Source organism: Lutra lutra, chromosome 10, assembly GCF_902655055.1.
Source record: "Lutra lutra chromosome 10, mLutLut1.2, whole genome shotgun sequence".
NCBI classification, from domain to species: Eukaryota; Metazoa; Chordata; class Mammalia; order Carnivora; family Mustelidae; genus Lutra; species Lutra lutra.
In genome coordinates, this window is record NC_062287.1 from 54745416 (window position 1) to 54767244 (window position 21829).

General features: G+C 52.9%; 1 protein-coding gene across 1 annotated transcript in view; it reads right to left on the reverse strand.

The window, feature by feature from the left end:
• Window positions 1-2516: 2516 nt before the first annotated feature.
• The window catches only part of DGAT2 (diacylglycerol O-acyltransferase 2), a 31847-nt gene continuing 12534 nt past the window's right edge, over window positions 2517-21829 (reverse strand). Inside the window, exons 2-8 of the mRNA XM_047692499.1 lie at window positions 19432-19560; window positions 13773-13880; window positions 13277-13347; window positions 6530-6734; window positions 5750-5924; window positions 5145-5347; window positions 2517-3657 (exon numbers count right to left, since the gene is read on the reverse strand). Coding sequence (XP_047548455.1) covers window positions 3503-3657; window positions 5145-5347; window positions 5750-5924; window positions 6530-6734; window positions 13277-13347; window positions 13773-13880; window positions 19432-19560 — 1046 coding nt within the window. The 3' untranslated portion in view covers window positions 2517-3502. The remainder of the gene's footprint in view (window positions 3658-5144; window positions 5348-5749; window positions 5925-6529; window positions 6735-13276; window positions 13348-13772; window positions 13881-19431; window positions 19561-21829) is intronic.

The following is a 21829-nucleotide window of genomic DNA, read 5'->3' on the forward strand; positions in this document are numbered from 1 at the left end:
AAAAGATATACTTCATATTCAAAGACACAAACAGGTTTGAAAGGAAAAGGATGGAAGAAGATGTTTCATGTAAATAGTAACTAAAAGACAGCTGGATGGGTATATGTCCACAGGCTAAATAAAATAGATTTTAAGACAAAAATTTTTACTAGAGACCAAGGTTATTTTATGATGACAAAGAGGTGACTCCAACGGCAAGAAGTAACAATTACGGACACAGACATATGTAACAGCAGACTCCTAAAATAAAGGAAGCAAAACTTACAGAATTGAAGGGAAAAATAATGTAATGACAATAGTTGGAGGATTCAATACCCCATTTTCGATAAAGAATAGAAAAACTAGACGATCAACAAGATCAACAAGGAAACAGGAGACTTGAACAACCCTATGGACTAACTTGACCTAACAGACATCTGGAAAATACTGCTACTGTAACACTAATAGTATCTAGAAAATACTTCAAAAGCAGGAGTGGAATGCACATTTTTCTCAAATGCACTTGGAACATCCTCTAGGACAGACCATCTATTAGGTCGTAAGAGAATTCTCAATAAATTCAAAGAGACTGAAATCATACAAAGTATGTTCTCTGAAATAAAATTTGAAATAAACGACAAAAGAAAATTTGGGATAATAGCAAATATGTGTTAATTAAGCAACATTCTCTTAAGTAACCGAACAGGTCAATGGAAAAATCCGAAGAGAAATTAGGAAAAACTTTAGGATGAATGAAATAAGAACACAAGACACCAAAACCTACGGGATGTGGCAAAAGCAGTTTTAGAGCAAATCTTATATATGCAAGCATATTAAAAAAGAAAAAAGATCTCTTAACTTTCCACCTTAAGACCCTGGAAAAAGAAGTGTTTCTGGTTAGCTCTGAGCATCTGTGAGTCTGAGTTTTACTCTCTCTGGCTTCTAGTCCAGGATAGAAGCACTGAAGTAACACACAGCGATTAGACCACCACCACCCCCCGCCCCCGCTCCCGCCCCCGCCCCCCTGCCCGGTGTGGGATTTTTGCGTCAGAACTAGCCCCGCTGCCCTCTAGTGGCCATATCTGTGAACCACAAGTAGAATCATGGAATTGACGACTTAGACTACAGCCCTACCTACGCAGTCCAAAAGCTGATGATCAGCTGGAAAAGGAGGATCCTACCCCGTTTCCTCTCCGGAGGTAATAACTCCCAAATGACCACAGCATTTACCTAGAGCCTCCCACCCATTGCTTAGAGCAGACAGGCTTCTGCTCTGCGCAGGCTGCTGCTAGACATATTGCCTTAGGTGAGGTCCCCCTCTGGGATTTGGGGGCCTGCAGATTGTTGCTGTTGGTATTCGGAGATGGTGGAGTTCCCTAGCACACAGTAGATGTTTAATCTTCACAAAATCCATGCAGGGAATAAGGGCCTACCTTTGTAAGGAGGCCTAGTTCTTTGACTGGGGCCAGTTCTTAGCCTGGATCCAGAGGCTGACGAACATGGCTAACCTCAGACTAGGGCTGGAAAGGGGCTGAGACCGTCATAAAAAAACAGGCCTTTCCTCCATCCTAAAGGAAATATCTGTCCTCCACTGGAGTTCTGCGGGCCTGAAGCCTGAAGCCTCTCCAGGGTGCCTCCTGTTGCTTCCTGCTCTCCTGCCCACCTAGAAACTCTGGAGAAGTCCACTCTCCTGCTCTTCTAAGCCAAGTCCTATTGCAGACCTATCTACCACCACGTCCTCCTTCAAACCAGCAGTGCTGTCTTCCCGGTCTTGGTACTTGTTGCTCTGGCTCTGCCTCTCATTTCCTTCCTGCCAAACTTCCAGTCACCCTTCAAGTCCCAAGTTAGGCATTGAGGTTCCAGCTCAATGAGGCACCCAACACTGGATACACAGAGGAGTGGTCCTTGAAGTGGATGAATGAATGGCAAGGGCGGGCACTTAGGCAGTAGGAAAGTTGGAATGGAGTCCCTTGCATCTAATGGAGAGAATATGGCAGAAGGGATAGGACATCACATCTGAGATTAAGTTATAAAATAATGTGACTTCCACCTTGCACATTCTTTCTGGCTCCTCCTCCTTACTCTCTCTGATGAAGACAGCTGCCACATCGTGAGTTAGTCCACGGAAAGGCCCATGTGGTAAGCAACTAAGAGTGGCCTCTGGTTAATAGCCAGTGAGGAAGCGAACCCTAGAAACCACCACAGGAATGACCTTGGAAGTGGAGCCTCCTCCAGTCAAGCCTTACGATGATGGCAGCCCTGTTTGATACCTTGACTGTGGCCTTGAGAGAGCCCCTGAAGTCGAGGGCTCAGCTAAGCTACACCTCAGCTACAGACTCTCAGATTGTGTGGTGGACACGATGTTGTTTGGAGCCACAGCATTCTGGAGGATTCTGTCAAACAGCACTGGATAACGGATACTACAAAGGGTCACATAGCCCAAAGGAGCACGGGGGAAAGCTTGGCAGGCAGCTCTGATGGGGCCAGGATTTCCCTAAGTGTTGGCAGCAAGGTGCAGTTGTGGCCCCAGCAAGAACTCACAGAGGACTCTCATTTTTATTTATTCATTTTGGAAAATACAAAAGTCTGACACGGTACAATAATCTCCATCGAAAGAAAACAGAACATGCAGAGGAGGGGCTGGATTTCTTCCCTGGCCCCTAACCTCTCAGAAAGGCACAAATATGCGAGGCTTGGGTTCAGGGGCCTCCTGACCTGAAGGCCAATCTGCTGCTCAGAAGGCCAGGCCCCTCTGTGAACGGGAAGAGGGACCCTTTCCTCACAGCCACATTAGGGGGTATGGGTTAAACAAATCGAGGCCACGGGAAAGTATGTGATTCAGGCCAAGTCCGTGTCGATCTGGGTTTGTGTCAGCACCCTGTGGAGGACCAGTCACTCCAACCAGACACGGTGGCTGAATGATCCCAGAGAGATGGTGCATTTGGGCACAGGGTCATTGTCACCCCCTATTCTTGCTCTGGAGGCCTCAGATTTAAAAGACTGGCTGGACACAAGTGGAATATTCCAGATGCTCGTCACGGCACTCTTCAAGATGGAGACAACTGTGCTCTCCAAGTCTTCCCCTTGGTAAGGGGGACCAGTCCTGCGGTTAAGTGTGGGGTAGGTAATTTGGAATAGAGGTGTTTGTATTACAAGTGGCTTCTGCGGTGGCAAAAAGCAAATAATCCAACCGGCCTGAGCTGCAGAGGGCTGTCCTTCTTTCCCAGTCAACCAGGACTGAGTTTTCTCTGTGATTTTGGGAAAGGAAGAAGGGTTAGCCCAGATGTGTTAGCCACCACCTAGAGCAGGTCAAACTGGAAGTGAAAGAGCTTGAGATATTCTTTTTCCTTCTTAAAAAAGACCTAACATTTGTAATGGTTTAACAAAATTATTATAATTTCTTTTAAATAACCCACAGACACCCATGACGCTTCCAAATTTACAGAACAAAAAAGCATTCGAGAACTTGGTAGAAAAGGATTTGTAGCTGATTTCTCCCAGGAGCTGACTTCTGCTGGTGGGCTCAGTTCACCTCGAGAACCTCGGTCTCCGGGAGGCCGAACTTGGTCTTGTGCTTGTTGAAGAGGTTCACCAGGGCCTCCATGTACATGGTGTGGTACAGGTCTATGTCCTGCTGGGTCGGGTGCTCCAGCTTGGGGATGGTGATGGGCTCACCCACTGTGGGGATGGGGCAGAGGCCTCTGGTTAGTCAGCCCACTCAGGCCACTCTTCCTGAGAGCCTCCCGTACCGCTGATGGCAGTGACCCCATGCCCAGTGCCAGCCACATACCGGGAACTGTGCTAACTATGCTCCAGCTCAGGTTGTCCCCACTGCCCTTGACAGGCAGTTCCTGAGAGGGCTCTGGGAGCAAGTAATGGCATTGTTCTTGCCCCACTCTGGGCAAGTCACATTGCCTCTCTGAGCCTCAGTTCCCTCACCTGTCCCAAGGAATCCTTCCTCCTAGGGGCGGCAACATTCATCCACGCACGCATTGCTCGATTTCCTGCATCTCCACACCCAACTCACCCCGAAGCCCTGGCAAAGACATTTTGGAAATTTCTCCCCAGTTCACGCCTTTTCCTTCCATCCCTGCAGTCACCATCTCGGTCCCCAACGGCTGCCAGAGAGGCATCTGCACGTGTTTTGGGGGGCTTCCATTTTGACCCTGGTAACCCACTGGCTATCCAGCAGCCCAAGAATCACTTGAAAGTGCAGTCGTGAACCTCTCCTCCCTGAAACCCTCAAGCCTTCTAAAGGATTCCATTCTTAAGGATCTCCTTTCTTAAGAGGAAGCGTAAACCCCTTCACATGGCCCACAGGACCTGTCCCTCTCCAGCCACATCTGCACATGGAAATGTCCCTGCTGCCTCAGAGCGATCAGGCCTGGAATGAGATTTGTGTGTAATGAGAGCAGATAGTGAGTTTGGGTCTGGGACCCAAGGTGCAGGAAGTTAGACTTTGTAAAGATACAAAGCAAAACACCTGACTAGTATCTATGTGAACTTTGAGCCTGAAAGTCCACGCCTGGTGGCCTACACACTTGTGTGTGACCTCTGGCTTGTGAAACACACACACACACACACACCCAGAACAACATGGCTGAGGGACAAGTGCAGCCGGTTTTCTTGCTATACTACTCAGAGGCCTATGCTCCATTCACGTTGATGTTTTTCTTTCTGTTCCTCAAAAATCTACACAGTTTTGCTGTGGGAAGTCCACTCGGGCTCATGCTTCCAACAAATCTCTCCTCTTCTCTTTTGCTAGGTAATTCCTCTTCAGCTAGGGTGTAAGAGTCACCTCTTTTCTGAGGTCCACTATAACCCCCCAGAGCACGCTGCACATTCCCCACACACACCCTCTTGGTCTTTGCTTAACAGACTGGTCTTCCCGGTCTTCCCTCATAGACTTGCAGGCTCTGCGCACACGGACTGATGGGTCCGGTTTTCTCACCTGGCACTGCTTGGCTCATGGTAATGGAACTCATTCCCCACTGCCCACTCCCCACCCCCACTCGCCATTCCCATCAGCGCCCAAACAGGTCCACATCCACGAGGTTTACAGCATGGACATCAGAGGACCTCAGATCCTGGGTGTGAATCTTAACTCCACTACAAACCAGCAAGGGGATGCCCCGAGGTCAGGGGCTGCAGGCAGGGGAGCTCACCAACGGTGGTGATGGGTTTGGAGTAGGGCACCAGCCCCCATGTGTCAGAGGAGAAGAGGCCTCGGCCATGGAAGATGCACGGGGCAAAGCCAATGTACTTCTGGAACTTCTTCTGGACCCATCGGCCCCAAGAGCCCTCCTCAAAGATCACCTGTTTGTAGACTTCATTCTCCCCGAAGGAGTAGGTGGGAACAAGGTCAGCTCTGGAAGGGAGAAGCCAGGGTCCATGACACCCTAACTGTGGGCCTTGTGCTTGCTCTCCTAGCGGCATAACACAGGTTGGCCTGAGGGTACACAGTCCCGCACAGAAGCCTGGCCTCTCCACCCATCTGCAAGGGCTCAGGGTGCATAGACTAAATTTCTGCTCGGCTCAGACACTCAGGCTGCACTTGGGCAAACTTAGGTCTGCAGCTCCGGCCTCCCACCTCCCCCCTCCACAGGACAGCAAACTCTCATCGAGGTCTTCCTAGGGTCTGGGCCTTGCCTCCAGGAGCCAAGGAGTTGCTCTGCTGGGGCCAAACAAAGCCTTGGAGGGCCGTGTATGCAGTGCACACTGGTGCACGCATGCATGTGTGTGTGTGTGTGCGTGTGGAGGGGGCACTCACCCATGGCGTAGGGCCAGTTTTACAAAGCCCTTGCGATTGCGTAGGGTGACCGCATTCTTGCCAGGCATGGAGCTCAGGGACTCGGCTGCGCCCCCCACCACGATGATGATGGCATTGCCACTCCCGTTCTTTGAAAGCAAGTAGTCTATGGTGTCCCTGTTGACAGGGCAGATGCCTGGCAGGGAGAAGGACAGAGTCAGGGCTGCCCACAAGTGCACTCCCTACCCCCTGCTTATAGCCAGGCATGAACAGAACGAGCCCTGGACTTGGGCTCCAGACCTGAGCCAGCCCCTAGAAGCTATACAGCCCTGCCTGAGCTATTTCTTTCTCTGAGCCTTGACTTGCTTATCTGTAAAATGGGGATAACGATATGAGGTTGTTTAGGGAACTCGTTCATTTGGGCAAACATTCCTTGAGGTCCTAGCTCTGCCAGGCTCCTGCAAGGTGCTGGGGGATACTGGGGAGTTAGGGTGGCAGGGGTCACAGCAGGTGGATAAGGACAGCACCACCGGCAGCAATGTGGTTGTGCAAAGGGCAGTACAAGGTCGGAGAAGGCTTCCTAGGGACTTTGTTATTCAAGCTAAGTCCTGAAGACTGTATGGACAGCTCTCCTGCTCAGACCTGGTCCACCATGCCTGGGGCCCTCTATGTTTCTCCACACACAACCAGCCACTGGGACATGGTGTATTGGCCTCCTGCTCCCTCTATCCCCTCACTCAGTGGAGAGGCTCAGGTCTGGACAGCAGAGCCTGGCAGGGGAAGGCAGAGGAGGCCCCTCACCTCCAGACATTAGGTATTCCCTCAGCACGGGCATCCGGAAGTTGCCGGCCAGTGTGGCCAGGTAGGGCCTTATGCCGGGGAACTTCTTGCTCACTTCTGTGGCCTCGGTGCTGAAGTTACAGAAGGCACCCAGGCCCATGATGCCATGCGGGTGGTACCCGAAGATGTAGTTCCTGGTGGTCAGCAAGTTGTGCGTCTTCACCAGCTGCAGGGAAAAAGCTCAGGTCAGAGGAAATGCTGGGAGACGGGTGCTGGGATGAGCCCAGAAGATGGGGGAAGGACCCAGTGCGCTGAACACCCCATGCGACTCTGCACGCCTGAGACTCGTGGCAACTGCCACTGAGACTGTGAGTCCCTGGGAAGGGAGTGAGAAACTTGCCCTCTCATTCCCTCACCTCTCCAGCCAGACACACCAGGTGCTCTCACCTGCGCCCTGCTAGCCTCCTGCCCACCCTCCTCCAGGGTTCATTCTCCTCATCCACCCCCTGCTGCTCTCAGATAAAGAGGGGGGTCCAGTTTTTGTCAAGGTAAAGTCCATGTCCCTTAGTTTGGCCAGAGAAGAGACAGTGCAGCGGGTCTGAATGGAAACTTCCTTCCAGGAAGCCAGGCTCGGCTCGTGCTCTATTTAGGAAGGACAAGGGCAAGCCACAGGCCTGTGCCAGCCCTAGCAGGGGCAGGGGGCCAGCCAGGCAGCTGACCTGTGATACTATCAACAAAGCTGTCCCGGGATGCTCTAAAGAACGAATTGGCTTTGTCCCTGCCCTGGGGTTGGTGGCTTGGCGGGGGTGGGAGTAGTGTAAAGTTGCCCTAGACTCTGAGGCTCCTGCCCAGCATTGCCTGGGACATGGTGGGGGTAGATGGTGCTAAGAGCACTGGAGAGCAAGGTTTATTTTGTTCAGAAACATCACTTCTTTTCTGATTAGAAAAATAGTGAATTATTAAGGAGCATTTTTAAAAATACAGGAAAAAGTCAAAAAATAATCCAGAGTGCCTGTCCTATCTCCTCCTGATAAACCACTCTGATGTGGTGAGTTCTTTGGTTACTCAAATATACACGTGCTCTTTTTTTAAAAACCACAAAGTTAAGGGCACATCGGTTGCTATCATTTTTACATGATTTTCTTTTTTTAAATATATTTATTTATTTATTTATTTGACAGAGATAGAGCAAGCATGAGCAGCAGAGGGAGAGGGAGCAGCACACACCCTACTGAGCAGGGAGCCTGACATGAGGCTCAATCCCAGCACCCCAGGACCATGACCTGAAGGCAGACACTTAACTGACTGAGCCACCCAGGCACCCCTCATTTTTACATAATTTTCTACCAACCCTATCATAACTACTTTTCCTATCACAGTCCACCAGCCACGTCTCTCTTGGCTTCATTATCCTGTTGCATAGCTATGTTGCATGCACTAGAATTTTTTTTTTAAAAATTTTTTTATTTATTTGATGGAGAGAGAGAGATCACAAGCAGGCAGAGAGGCAGTCAGAGAGAGAGAGGGGGAGAAGCAGGCTCCCTGCTGAGCAGAGAGCCCGATGCGGGGCTCGATCCCAGGACCCTGAGATCATGACCTGAGCCGAAGGCAGAGGTTTAACCCACTGAGCCACCCAGGTGCCCCATGCATGCACTAGAATTTTAATCAAACTCCAACGGATGGATCTTTAAAAACCTTCCAAAATTCCCTTCAGAAATAACGCTTCCACAAATACCTTATTGTCGTCTGCATATGTGATTGTTTGACACACTTCTAGAAATCACAAGTCCTGGGGCCAGGCATATGAACATTTTGGTCCTGTGGGTGCCCTGCCTCTAGGGGGTGCTGTCGATAACACCCCCGACTTCCTTCCCAGGCTGGAAAGTGCCCATATCTTTGCACGCGTGTCAGCTGGAGGCAGAGCCGCTAGCCACTGCTGGAATGTCAACAGCCTGGGTTTTCCATGACTCCCAGTTTGGGAACCCCAGGCTAGGGAAAGGACCTGGTGCTCAATTTGGGGGAGGGGTGCTGGTGTCTGGCCCCAGGAAATGGAAATCTGAAGCTTCAGGTGACAGAGGCCAGAGGGGGATGGAGCAGATGGTGGCCAACACCATTCCCAGGGCTATGACTGCAGGGACATGTGGGAGCAAGACCCCCTGAGTTCCACCCCCTGCTGTTCAGGCCCTCGGTACTCCTTCCCCCACCTTGCCTTTGGCAAGCACCTTAAAGCTGCTCAAAACCCAGCTCGTGCTTTGCTGCCCATTACATAAATGGCAGCAGTGTAAGCCACGATTATTGGGGAGGGGGCAGAAAGAGGGGTTCTAAAAGTGGGCCTGGCTTTACATGAGCATGGCAAGGAGATTGTTCTGAGAGTTCTCCTCCTAAAGAGCAGGTGTGCCCACCATGCTAGCTTGCAGTAAAGCTGGAACCTGGAGCTGGCTTCCGCACAGTAGGATTGTGTCAAGGGAAGAGTAGAGGCAGCCAACAGTGCCCTTGTTACTGCTCTGGAACTGAAGGCTGGGTTTGGGAGTCCTATGTGCAAAACGCACCGGAAGAGCCCTGGTCTAGGCTGTTGCTTTGATTGCAAGGTGGAAAAAGGCCTAGAGAAAGGAGCTGGCCATCCTCTTCCCTCTCTAGATAGAGTCACCCAATGGGCTTTTCTCTAAGTCACTGGGATGAAAATATGTTACCTGGTGCAAGGTCAGCTGGCTCTTTTTCTTTTCTTTGCAGTTTTCTTTTCTTTTCTTTCTTTCTTTTTTTTTTTTTTTTTAAGAGAGAATGTGCAAGTGAGCAGGGTGGGGAGAGGCAGAGAAAGTGAGAGAATCTTGTGTAGGCTCCAAGCCCTATAGGGGACTCGATCTCATGACCCTGCGGTCAGATCTGAGCCGAAATCAAGAGTGGGATGCCCAACCAATGAGCCACTCAGGTGCCCCACAGCTGCCTTCTTCACTCCCATCCCCCACCCCACACATCTGTCTGGTGGGACTTTTGACTAAGTGAGCTGCCTTGGGACACGCTGCAGGTTAATGGCCCTTGGAGCTGTCCGCAGAAGAAAGCAGGCTGATACAGCTTTGATCTGTCTTCAAGCCATACTCCCCTGCCACCAGGGCTGGACAGAGTGTCCATTCTGTAGGGAGAAGGAAGGCACTGTTGATGAAGTCTCTGTTGACATGCTTGCTCTCATGTCCCCTGTTTCCCGTGGCAAAGTCTCAGCCCAACAAGGTGCCCAGGCCAGGCCCCGTGACTAACATGAGTCTGGGACACACTCCCGGCAAGTCGTTCTTCCCACCCTGCCTCCCAAGGGCAGGAAAGGTACTCAGATAAGCTTGTCCTACCCCGGCATCAAACAGAAGAAATTCAGAATCAGAGAGGAGCAGAAATTTGCTTAAACTCATACCACAGGACACACAGCAGAGGAAGAGAGAAATGAAAACATGGGTCCTGAAGCAGATAGCTTTGGTTCCAATACCAGCCCCGCTACTGACTTGCTTTGGGACCTCGGGACAGTCCCTCCTCTCTGGGCATCAGTAGGACCATGCAAGAAATGAAGCAGATGGACAGAGAGATCACTCTAAGCTCAGCCTTTCCTAGTTTCCTCTCCAGAAATCCTGCCTGTAACTCAGGGATAGGTGACCCAGGCATTGGCTCTCCTCTTTCAGGGAGCTGGTGGTCCTGGTGGCGGCTGCTAACGCATGAGCCCTCCTGTGCTGGGAGGAGGGATGCTCTCAGGGCTCCCTGAGTGGCTCTGGCAGCAGAGAGCTATACAAAGGAGGAAGCAGGGGAAAGGTGGGTGGATGGTTATAGCTAGAGATCATTGCATAACCCCTGGCAAGAGGCTGAGAGAAGGGGGAGGGCCGGGAGGCCACAAAAAACATCCCAAAGCATCAGCTCGGACATCAGGTCACCAAGGCCCAATACTCCCCACACAGAAGAGTAGCCTGAGGCCCTGAGGATCAGAGGCTTGGCCAAGCTCACCTGTGGGCAAGAGCAGCCCAGGCCAAGGCTCCAGGACCTGGCTCGCCTCAGGCCCAGGCTGGCTTGGGTTCTGGTACCCAGGGGCCCTCCCAGGGCCAACCCACATGTGTCCTGTGGCTCCAGTTCCCAGCTGACTTCTTGGAACAGAGGGGCAAAAAGGGACACAGGGTTTTGTTTTGATTCTTTTAGAAATGTGGACATCAGTGAGGAAAGGCACCTGCTTATCCCAGCTCCGACCAACGGTCATTGGGTCGTCCCATTTTGGGTGGTGAGTGGGGCTATTGGACTCGAGGAATCTTCCAGAGGGGCAGGCTGCTCTGATCATTGTGGCCTGATCCCTGAAGTAAGGGTCCCAGCAGAGAGAAGAGAGTCCACAATCCCTCATCTCCACCCATAATTTACTACTCCTTAACAGTATGAACAGCTCCATTTTGCAAGTAAGGCTAATGAGGCTCCGTGAGCTTGAGAAAGCATGTCTGTGGTCCTTTGGGCAGAAAGTGACAAAGTCTAGCAGAATTAGCTAGATGGTGAGCCTACGTGAGGGGGACCAGGGCTGACCCTTCCATGTCCCTGTGCCTAGCACAGAGCCCAGCAACCGCGGGTCAGAGAATAGAGCAACAGAGCAGGAACACAACCCAGCTCTCTAACCACAAAGCAGATGGAGGGAGACCCAGGAAGTGGGGCTCAATCCAGTGAGGAAATCTGGGATGGAATCTCTCCCAGAGAAACAGGCAGCAGGAATTCATTGGGAAAGAGCCTGGGGCTAGGATTCCAGTACTAATGCTGGAATGGACTCGCCATGCAACCTGGACCAGACCATGCCTGTCTTTGGGACTGAGTCTCCTCACTTTCAGAATGACAGGGTCAGGTCTGATCATGTAGCACTGTCCCAGCAATAGCAGCCTTAAATTCCTTGCAGCCAGAGAGATGGGGTCAGGGAGAGGGAAGAGCAGGCGTCCTGACCCCAAGGATCCTGGGAAAACTGGCTCAGGCTGTGGTGAGCAGAGGGAGCTTCCTCCCAAAACTGAGAGCAGTGGAGGAATGTAGGGTTACCCGGCCACCTCCTCTGGGCAGCACGCCAGGATGTCTCAGTCACTGACTCACAGCAGCAAATATACACCACCCTGCCCCGCGCTCACATTCCCTCTCACACATGCCGTCTTGGCTCTTCAGACCCCACTGCCTTCTGCTGGGTCACCCTCAGCAGCTAGGGTGTGCCAGTGCTGGGGTGCTCGGTGAGCTGGCCAGACAGGTCTTTCCCCTGCAGGAAAAACCTTCGGGATCCTGCCAGAGTTAGCCACAAACCCCCAGCACTGCCCACATGGCCTCTGCCTTGCCAGCGTGGCTTGTAGACCTCTGGAATGGGGTCAATAAAAAGATGAGAAAAAGTCCCGACTAAGCCACCACTTATCTTGTCAGGACCTGGATGGTGGTCCCAGAGAAGACAGGTCCTTAGAAGACCAGCACGGGGGTCCCAGAGCAGCCAATGGTGGTGCCGCAGGAAGGAAACCCAGAGACCAGCTTAGTCTAAACTTGCTTCAGATGGGGAGACTGCAGGCTGGAAGGGATGGGGTTTCACTCAGGGTCATACTGGGCGCTTCCTCCAAACCTGAGGGAAGCTAGAGTCCCGGAGCTCGTTTCCTACAGCTCATGCTACATAGGGAGGCAGCATGCTGTGGGGGGATCCAGAATTCTCAGATCCAGAATTCTGAGGCAAGGCAGCAAGTAGAATTTCAGCTCAAAATACTACTAGCCTCCTTCAGCTTTACTCCTCTCTGACCTTCAGTTTTTCTTCTGTGAAAAAGGGATACAATGAATACCCGCCTCACAGGATACTGAGAGGGTTAGCGGGAACTCCTTGAGGAAAGGTGTGGGTTTCTAGAAGGCTCCGGATAAATGGAAATCCTCCTTCCCCAATCTACCTCCTCAACATCCCCCGCACCACAGGCTTCTTCTCAAACTCAGGTGCCTCAGTGTTCCTCTTTTGCATGCCTCTTTAGTGCTATTCATCTTGAAGATGGAGTTCTAGGAGCACGTCCTCCAGAAGCATTCCCTGCGCACTTCAGAACTAGGGTCTCACTGTCTTTCATGGCACATCTAATTTCCTGGGCCCTAATTCCCTGGTTAGGAGCCCCAGTGGGCAACCCGCAGCTGGCTGAGAGAAGCAATATTCTATCAGAGCTTCAGAAGGAAGAAAAAGCCCCTCACACCTACGGCTTGAAGTCGTATCCGTGGTTCAGGTCAGATGGACTTGGAACTACTTTGCTATTGCCCTTGGTAAAATTGCTGCCCTTTTCACTTATGTCTTTAGTATTCACTGAAAGGCAGGTAAGCATAATATCTGCTATTGTAACATGCTCCTTATATCACTAAGGATCTCAGCGTCGGAAACCTCTTTTAGCTCCAAATGCTAGAACAAGCCTTGTTTCCCTGAGAAACTAGCATGCTTTGTCCTTGCCCAAAAGAAAAACCAACAACCATCATGTTTCCCTTTTTGCCTCGGCGACCAGGGAGCAAACTCAACTACTGCAACTCTGTTGACCCTCACAGCTAAACCACTAGCAGCTTTTCCTTCAGGTCTTGATTTTGGTTTTTACCTGGCATGACACCGAATGTACCCTACATCATCTCAAATCCTGCATAAGGAGGGGTAGAACATGAATAGACAGTCACAGTGGAAGGGGTCGCGGGGTTGAACTCTGCATGGGGTAACCTCAGATGGTGAGATAAAGCTCTCACTCAGATTCCCGGCCTGTCCCCCCACCTCCCAGGTTAACACCCACGAGCCTTTACCTGGATGGGAAAGTAGTCTCGAAAGTAGCGCCACACAGCCCAGTTTCGGACCCACTGTGACCTCCTGCCACCTTCCAGGGAACAAAACACAGTGTTGGGAAGGAGCGGGAATAGGGGCAGGGGACACTCAGGTAAGGCAGAGAAGATGGAGTCAGTCTGGGACCCTGAATTAGGGGACTGTCACCCTGCGGAGCATCTTCTCCCTCCACCGCTTCCCACTGGGTCCTGTCCCACCTTTGTCCCCTCCAGGCAGGCAAACCCTTGACTGAGTGTGAGCCCCTGGGAGGGCACTGTGAGCTCCTCTGAGCTCCTCTAAGGACCAGGACTGTGCCCTCCGAGGAGCTTTCCACCCCCCGCCCCAGAAACCACAGCCTGGCCTAGCTCCCCACTTCTCATGGAGCAGGTGCTGAGTAAAAAGGGGCAGCCCCCACACTGGGGAACTTCAGCTGCATTGCGGGGAGGGAGGGTTCCAAGGGCAAGGCGGTCGTGCGCCTACCTTTCTTGGGCGTGTTCCAGTCAAACACCAGCCAGGTGAAGTAGAGCACGGCGATGAGCCAGCAGTCGGTGCAGAATGTGTACATGAGGATGGCGCTGCAGGCCACTCCTGGTGGGGAAACCGAGAGCCTTGGGTCAGGCCCTATACTCCCTGGGGGGTGTTGCTCAGTCTCCCGCTGGGTGAGGCTCACCAAGGGACATGGCTCTGGTGCGGCCCCGACCGTGGGCAGGGGAGGCCTACAGCAGCAGTCTGGGGAGCATGAGGCTCACGGGGACAAGAACCTCTGCTCCTTGATTCTGGTGGGCATTCCCGGCTTTGAGGAGCTCGTGCGCTGCGTGTGGGGTGGGCAGTAGCACTGGGAAAGCCGTCCTTAGGTCTACTCTTTCTGGCCCCTCCTTCTCCCCACCCCAGGGCCCGCCCCGGTTACCTTGGGGAGGGACCTACTGAGTGTCTCTGCATCTCAGGATTTGGGCTGAGCCACCCCCTCAAGTGTGAGGTAGGGGGACTTTATCCCATTTTGGAGATGAGAATACTGAGGCTCCAGGAAGAGGTAACATGCCCAAGGTCAATCAGCAGTGGCAGAGCCAGGATTCACAAAGATTTTATTTTATTTGTCAGAGGCGGGGGAGAGGGGGAGAGAGAGAAAGAGCATAAGCAGGGGGAGCAGCAGGCAGAGAGAGAAGCAGGCTCCCTGCTGAGCAAGCAGCAGGATGTGGGACTCAATCCTAGGACCCTAGGATCATGATCTGAGCAGAAGGCACTCAGTTTAACTGACTGAGCCACCCTGGTGTCTCGGCAGACTAGGGTTGGACCAGTCAACCCATAATCTGCACCAGGCTTTAGAAGTTCACCAAAAATGAGAAGGCCCAGACTGCCACCAGAGGGACCTAACAGGTAGCCTCCTGCCCTGGGAGGAGGGCTGGCCCCTTCCAACATAAGAATGCCACAGGCAGGCCCAGGCCAAAGCCCACAGCCCATCAGGTCCCCTCGCAAAAACCCCAGCAAGGCCATCAGAAGACCCCAGCTTCCATGTGGTCACTCCTTTCTGGGTCTTGGGGCCCTAATGTTGAAAAACCTGGGGCAGCAAGGAAGGAAAGTCTATGCCAAAGCTGGCTTACCTCAGGGCTAGCCCCCAAAATTCCTCATCAGGGCCTCTCTCCTTCCCATTTTTACCCAGCATACCAGGTCCAGCTCAGAGCAGATCTCCCCAAGAAACATTCTCCAGGATCACACTGCCCTCCCACACAGATCTCTCACCCCTGAATTCTCCACTCTAGGGGAGGGGGGGGGGCATCTTCTTTGCCTCATGGCACACAGCACAGGGCCGGGGCAGCAAGGGCTCACGTTGGTAGGAGTGTGGCTCCCACCCAGCACCTTCCCCACCGCTCAGGGAGGGAGTCAATGCTTGCTGTCTGCTGGGTCCTGCTGGTCACGGGTCTCTGGGGTTGTCCGGCTCTGCTCTCTCATCTTCCTGCTATGCTGAGCCTCCTCTGGTTTCCTGAGGGAGGGTGGAGGGCCAGAGGGACTCTCCCTGAGCCTTAAAGCAGGAAAATGGCGCTCCCTTGTCGTCCATAATACAGTCCTGTTCTCCTCCCGAGCTAACCTCTCCCAAGGTAGCTAAACATAGTACAACTATCTCGGGAGGGACAGGAACACAGAGTGACCAGGCACATCCAGCTTTTCAGGAGCAGCTTAGGAGTGTGACATCACAGACAGGGCAGTGGGGGGTCTCAAGGGAAGTATTTGCAGCCTACAAAACCCCGTTAAAGGCCAACTGGGAAGTACTTGGGGCAGCTTGGTGAATGGCTAAGTCTAAGTTAAGGCCACTTACAAAGTCACTCACACTGTTGAGCAGTTTGCCTCTGACCCCCTTTATCAGGACTGGGGAAAGGCCCATTCCAGCCCCCTAGAGGCCACAGGTATCCAAGCTGGATTCCCGGGTGCACCATGACATTCAGGTGAGGGTTCGAGGAGCCTGGAAATCTAGCTGCCATCAGAACCCCAGCTCTCCTAAGGTGCACAGGGAACAACCAGGGCTGAGCCGCAGGCCCCACTGCCTCGAAGTCTGGGCTCTCTGGGAAAGTGGGAATCCCTACCTTGCATGTGCTAAGGCAGCCCAGAAGGAGGAGGAAAGAAGCCACTATGAGTCCAGAGCCTGTATTCCAGTTCTGGACTTTCACAGCCTGGGTGACCTGCTCCCCCCTTGACCCTGTGTGCCCACAGCCCCTCTCTCACAGCACGTGCCCAGACCCCGGAAAGGTTTATTGAGCAAAAAATGAGCTGAACCCACCAAATGGCCTCCTTTCTCCGAGCCTGATCCCAGTCCTCTGAACAAGGGGTTCCCTGCTTCCCCGTCATGGGCCATGGGGCTGCAGCCAGCACCCCCACTACAGGCCCCAGGAAGGGTCAACAACCATTTAAAGACCCTGCAGGCTCCCTGCACGGAAGGCCTAGGGCCACCTTCACCAGTGTCACCTCCCCACGCCTAGGTGAAACTGGGGATTCAAAACTCTGGTCACCAAGGCCTGTGAGTCCGGCAGCCCATGGCAGGGAGGCAGCATGACGGGCTCTGCCAGGAAGCCTCAGCCCTGCCCCTCACGGGCTGCAGCCCCTCCCGGAGCCTCTGTGTCCTCACAGGGCACTGGGAAGTTTACATGACGTGATATGAAAGAGAACAGAACACACAACCAAGCATTTCATCTGGAGACCCACACGCTGAGATGGGGAACAAAATGACACCTTAATTTTTACCCCTCTCTTAGGGAAATAGAGTATTGCTTCTGTTTACCCATGTAACAGACCACAGCAGTGTTGGCAGCCGACCTGTCAACAGGGCCATTGGGAGAAAGCAAAGGTGTTTTCATACCACATTTAGAGCTGCAGCAGAGATCTTAAAAAAATCATTTATTCTCTGAAATGATTAAGAATTAGAGCAATGATTTCGTCCGCTGCTAGATCTTTTTATTTCATGTAATAATAAAGAAGCACACGTGTTACTTTATGCCTAATTTGACTTCTTAAATGCACATATATATCTACACTTCAGTATCACTGGTTTTCTCTAAAGCCCAGTATACTTTGTAGTTAGTACACGTCTGAAAACCCTGAGGAAGGTTTATAGCCTTTACCAGGATGCCAGAGGGGTCCACTGCACAAAAGTGGTAGCATCTGTCTGTTTGGAGATAGGCCGGTGAGGCCATGGCAGCCTTTGCAACACCAGGAGGGCCACTGCCAGCAGATCTGGGTGGGAGCAGGAAGGAGCGGCTGGGGCGACTCAGGGCAATAATTAGCAGCAGCTCTGCACACCTGCCTGTTGGAGCAGGCTTGGCTCCCACCTACACAAGGGCGTGGGGAAGATGCTGCGCCGGTTTCTGGGCCATGTCGGACTTGATCGATTGCTGACCTATACCTTGAGGCCAGTCCCTGTTGCAGACTGCACGGGCTGGGGTTCTGGCTGTGGCTCAGCTCTCTGGCAGCCAAGCTAAGACAGGGATGGTGGCAGCTTCCTGGTGCATATGGGGGCCAAAGGAGCAGGTGCAGAGGACTGCACAGGTGTCTGGAAGGCTGTGGTCCATGGGGTCTTGTCCTGGTCCTATTACTTTCTTCTCATTCTGGGCAAGGCTCGGCTCCTCCAGGCTCTCTATTCTAGGATCCTAAGAAGTAGCCAAATGTAGGCCAGGGTGGAGGTCTGAGTTCTAAAGGAACCAGTTTAATTTGCTCGGTTAGCCAGACCAGTGTTTATCTCATTGAGGCCAGAGATCTCTTTAAGAATGTGAGGATGGCTGGGACGCCTGGGTGGCTCAGTTGGTTGGGCAGCTGCCTTTGGCTCAGGTCATGATCCCAGCGTCCTGGGATCGAGTCCCACATCGGGCTCCTTGCTTGGCAGGGAGCCTGCTTCTCCCTCTGCCTCTGCCTGCCACTCTGTCTGCCTGTGCTCACTCTCGCTTCTCTCTCTATGACAAATAAATAAAAATAAATAAAATCTTAAAAAAAAAAAAAAAGAATGTGAGGATGGTAATTGCTCCTCACCCCAGAAAAAGGTACACATACTCACACATAATTTTTCACCTAATTTGGGGGGGTTCATGGCCCTCTCCCTAAAACCTACCCTTGGGCCTAAAAGTGAAAACTGTTGTTTTAGGTCCACTGATTCTGAGCTCTCCAATAAGGTGGGCTCCCTGGCGAGTGCTCTGGGCTTCCACACAAATCCCAACTATGCCACTCAAGGAGTCTCAGAGTCTCAGGGAGTCACTGAAGCTCAGTAAGTTTCCACTTCCTCACCTGTGACGTAGGCTTGACAAACAGGCTTGACAAACAGCACCCCTGTCCTGTCCCCCTGCCCTGCAAAAGCAGGCAGGGACAGCATGGAAGTGCCCTGAAAATGTGGTCTCAGAGGCCCGCATGCCTCCTGGAAGGACGGGGGCTCAGCACTGAAAGGGTAGCTCCTAACCATCCCCATCAGCCAGGGGCTTGGCACTGAAAGGGTAGCTCCTGACCATTCCCATCAGCCCGGACCGTCCTAAAGAGTGCTGTGCCCGGAAGGACCCTCCCACAGGCACCAGAATGTGCTCTGTGATGCTTTGCTAGGATGTGCTGGGAGGCATTCAAGGTGCTGAGAACATGGGGGGCCTGGGGAAGAGGTGAGGCTAGGAGAGTGAGGGCTGGCCCATGAATGGGCCCTATCCTCCTCCCAGACAATCTGTCATGGCCTTACCCTGGTCCGGGGGGCAAGCCAGGGAATGAGAGCACCAAGCTGGCCCTGCAGAAGTAGCTAGAGCCCTGGCAAGGGAGGAGGTGAGAGAAAGAAAGGGATGAAGCTTTTTTTTTTTTTTTTTTTTTTAAGATTTTATTTATTTATTTGAGAGAGAGACAGTGAGAGAGAGCATGAGCGAGGAGAAGGTCAGAGGGAGAAGCAGACTCCCCATGGAGCTGGGAGCCCGATGCGGGACTCGATCCCGGGACTCTGGGATCATGACCCGAGCCGAAGGCAGTCGTCCAACCAACTGAGCGACCCAGGCGTCCCAGGGATGAAGCTTTTAATGGCTCAGCAGGAGCCACTGGGGACTGGCAGCTGGGAGTGGGGTTTGAGGGCACATCCCCCCAGCGACTCCCTTATAATGGGCGCCCACTGTGACCAGGTCCTGTGCTGTAAGCTCTCATCCCTCATCTTCAAGTCCCACAAAGGTGCTGTGAAGAAGGCAGTGTTTTTGCCCCAGCTGAAATGAGGAAATGAACTTCCAGAGAGTTCCAGGTCACAGAGCTTGTCTGTGTAGGGTCAGGACTCAAGCTGGCACCACAGAACACTAAGGCAAAGCAACATGCCTGCTGGGAAATGGTTGTTGGCAGGCAGGGTAGCACATGGGAGAAGCACGGCCTTTGGGGAGCCTACAGACCTGGATTCAAACCTGTGTGACTTGGGACAAGTCACTTACCTCAGGTGAGAGTTGGGTCTCCTCTCCGTAAAATGGGAAGGGTACCGCCACCTCCCACTGCAGCGCCAGGTCCTCGTGCATGCCCAGGGCCAGAGCACTTGATCGGGCACCCGAAAGGTGATAAGGGGGAGGGTGCTCTCCCCCGTCACCCCTGCAGAGTAGAGCTCCAGCTCTCAGCTCTGCTGGGGAGAACCCTGCCTGCCCTCACCCTCTAAGACCCAGCTTACCAAGCACGAGGAAGGATAGGACCCATTGTAGCACCGAGATGACCTGCAGCTGCTTTTCCACCTTGGATCTGTTGAGCCAAGTGATGGAGAAGAGGTCCTGGAGGGCGGAGAGGATGCTGGAGCCAGTGCCTGCAGGAGAGGGGAGAGGCCCGCCTGTTGCCACCCTTCCCTCCAGGCGCAGAGCCCCCAACACCGACCCGCCTCCGCGGACACCTTCCTGGACAACTTCCTAGACGTGATGGGAACCGGGCCACAACGTCAGACTGACGCGGGTTCTGATTATAGCCCCGTCCCTCAGGAGCTCTGTGATTCTGGTCTGTTCACATCCTTCCCTGTGCCCCAGTGTCTATGTATACCCGTTGGGAATGGTGTTCCCCTCATGGGGTCATTTTGGAGACCAAATGAAGTATCCCAAGGGGCTGGGGTGGGGGGAGGATCTCCCTAATTGCCAATTCTCTTCCCTCCCCTCCAGCCCAATCCAACTCCTGTCCTTATCCTTTATCTGGATCTAGTACAAATATTTAATCTATGCTACCTGTGCCTGGGAGGCCAAGGACAGAGGTTCAATATCCAATTTGCAATGTTTTTTTTTTCTCCAAGTGTACTCTGAGTGCCCCAGTCCCTGCCCCCTCTCATCTCCAGGACCCCTTTCCCAGCAGACTCAGCCCTCTAGTTCCCACCACCCCCCCTACCACCATTACTGCCTTTAGAGGGATTTACACTTCCAGCTTCATCTTGGGTCCCAGAGCTGGGGGCCCAGAAAGGAATCAGGTGGGAGCTTTTGCTTCCCTGAAGGCATCCGGTGGCCAGTGAGCTTTGGGAAGCTTGGCATAGCGACAGCTGCAATTATGTCAGCTACCAAGCGGCCACCAAGCCTAGAAGTTAGGCCGAAATGTACCTACTTAATTGGCTCTTTGGCTGTGCCCCCAGGATGATGTCCTGGACTCCAGTGGCTGGGAGGCCATGGGACCTGAAAGCCTGGTGATGGCAGGAGAGGCAGCACTGGGGAAGAGCATGGGCGAGGTTCCTAGTCCATAGCCCACTCCCTCCAGGGGCTGGACAAAAGGAAGTGGGCCATTTCCAGCCCCCATTGTCCACTGAGCCCCAGCTGCATGCCCTTCGCTCTACACATTTCAGTGAGTGCTTGCTGGGTGCTGGCTTCACACCAGTCACTCAGCAGGGCCCAAGGACTGTGTCACAGGGTTGTCCTTGAGGGTCACATGACCTTTCACCCTGGCCTACTGCTGGGAGAGGGGGTTAGGGACTTATGCTTCAGCCTTTGCATTTCTTCAAAATCTGGAGAGCAACAAGGTCACAGCAGAGTTTAGAAAGGGACATAAACCACATCGGCTGAAAGTTAACTTTTAGGAGACATACAGATAACACTGGACCTTAAGGCAGACACACCAGTCCTGTCTCCTGTACCTGGTCTGGCAGATCGGAGGAATGGGGCATGATCCAGCAGAAGAGCCTGATGCCAGCAGAACCTTGAGCCCAGGCAAGACCACAAGGGCTCCCTGCCATACCCCCATGGCACAGCACCTACGGGCTCTCGGTAGCATCTACTACTCCACAGGCCTAACTGGGTGGAGGCGGTAGTAGGGGAACTCACAGAAGCAAATGAGGCTGGGAACAGAGACATGGTAGAGGTTTTGGGATAACGATCCCTGGTTCTCTAGATGAAAATCCTACTGCCACAGGTCCTTCCCATCTCCACACCTTCCCAAAACCCATGCCGGGGCCTGAGGCCCCCTGGGGTCATCTGGTAGGGCCCAACAGGCCCCTCCGGTGACTGAGGGGCACTGACTTGCCAGGCTTACCCAAGCAGTGGGAGGCAGAGCCAGGGCTAGAACCCAGGATTCCTGCTTCCTGCTCAGGGTACCTCCCTTTTCCCCATAGCAGGTGCCAAAGACAAAAGGCTCTTGTGTATGGGACACAGCAGAGCTGAAGTGTGTTATGCTCAGGGCCCAGTCAACCCGTCCAGAAGTGGGGAAAGGCCTGTGGAGGTTCGTGGTGGAGAGAAGTGAGGCCCGAGCACAGGTCTGAACCCCTGATCCCAGGCCCAGCCTGCTCAAGTCATGGCTTCCCAGCTGGCTCAGCCTCCCGAGCTGTGCTGGAGGAAATGAGGCAGGAGCCATGGGAGCTACGGGGAGGCAAGTCCCTGCTCAGGGGCTGGGGCAGACCGCATGCCCTGCTGCAGAGAAGACAGAATGTACTCCCACACTTTCCCATTCAAAGTGGGACCTGAAAAGCCCCACATTGGGCTCTCTTCTCAGTGGGGAGCCTGCTTCTCTCTCTTCCTCCACCTGCAGCTCCCCCTGGTTGTGCATGTTCCCTCCCTCCCTCTGTCAAATAAATAAATCTTGGAAAAAAATAAAAAAAGAAAAAGAAAAAAAAC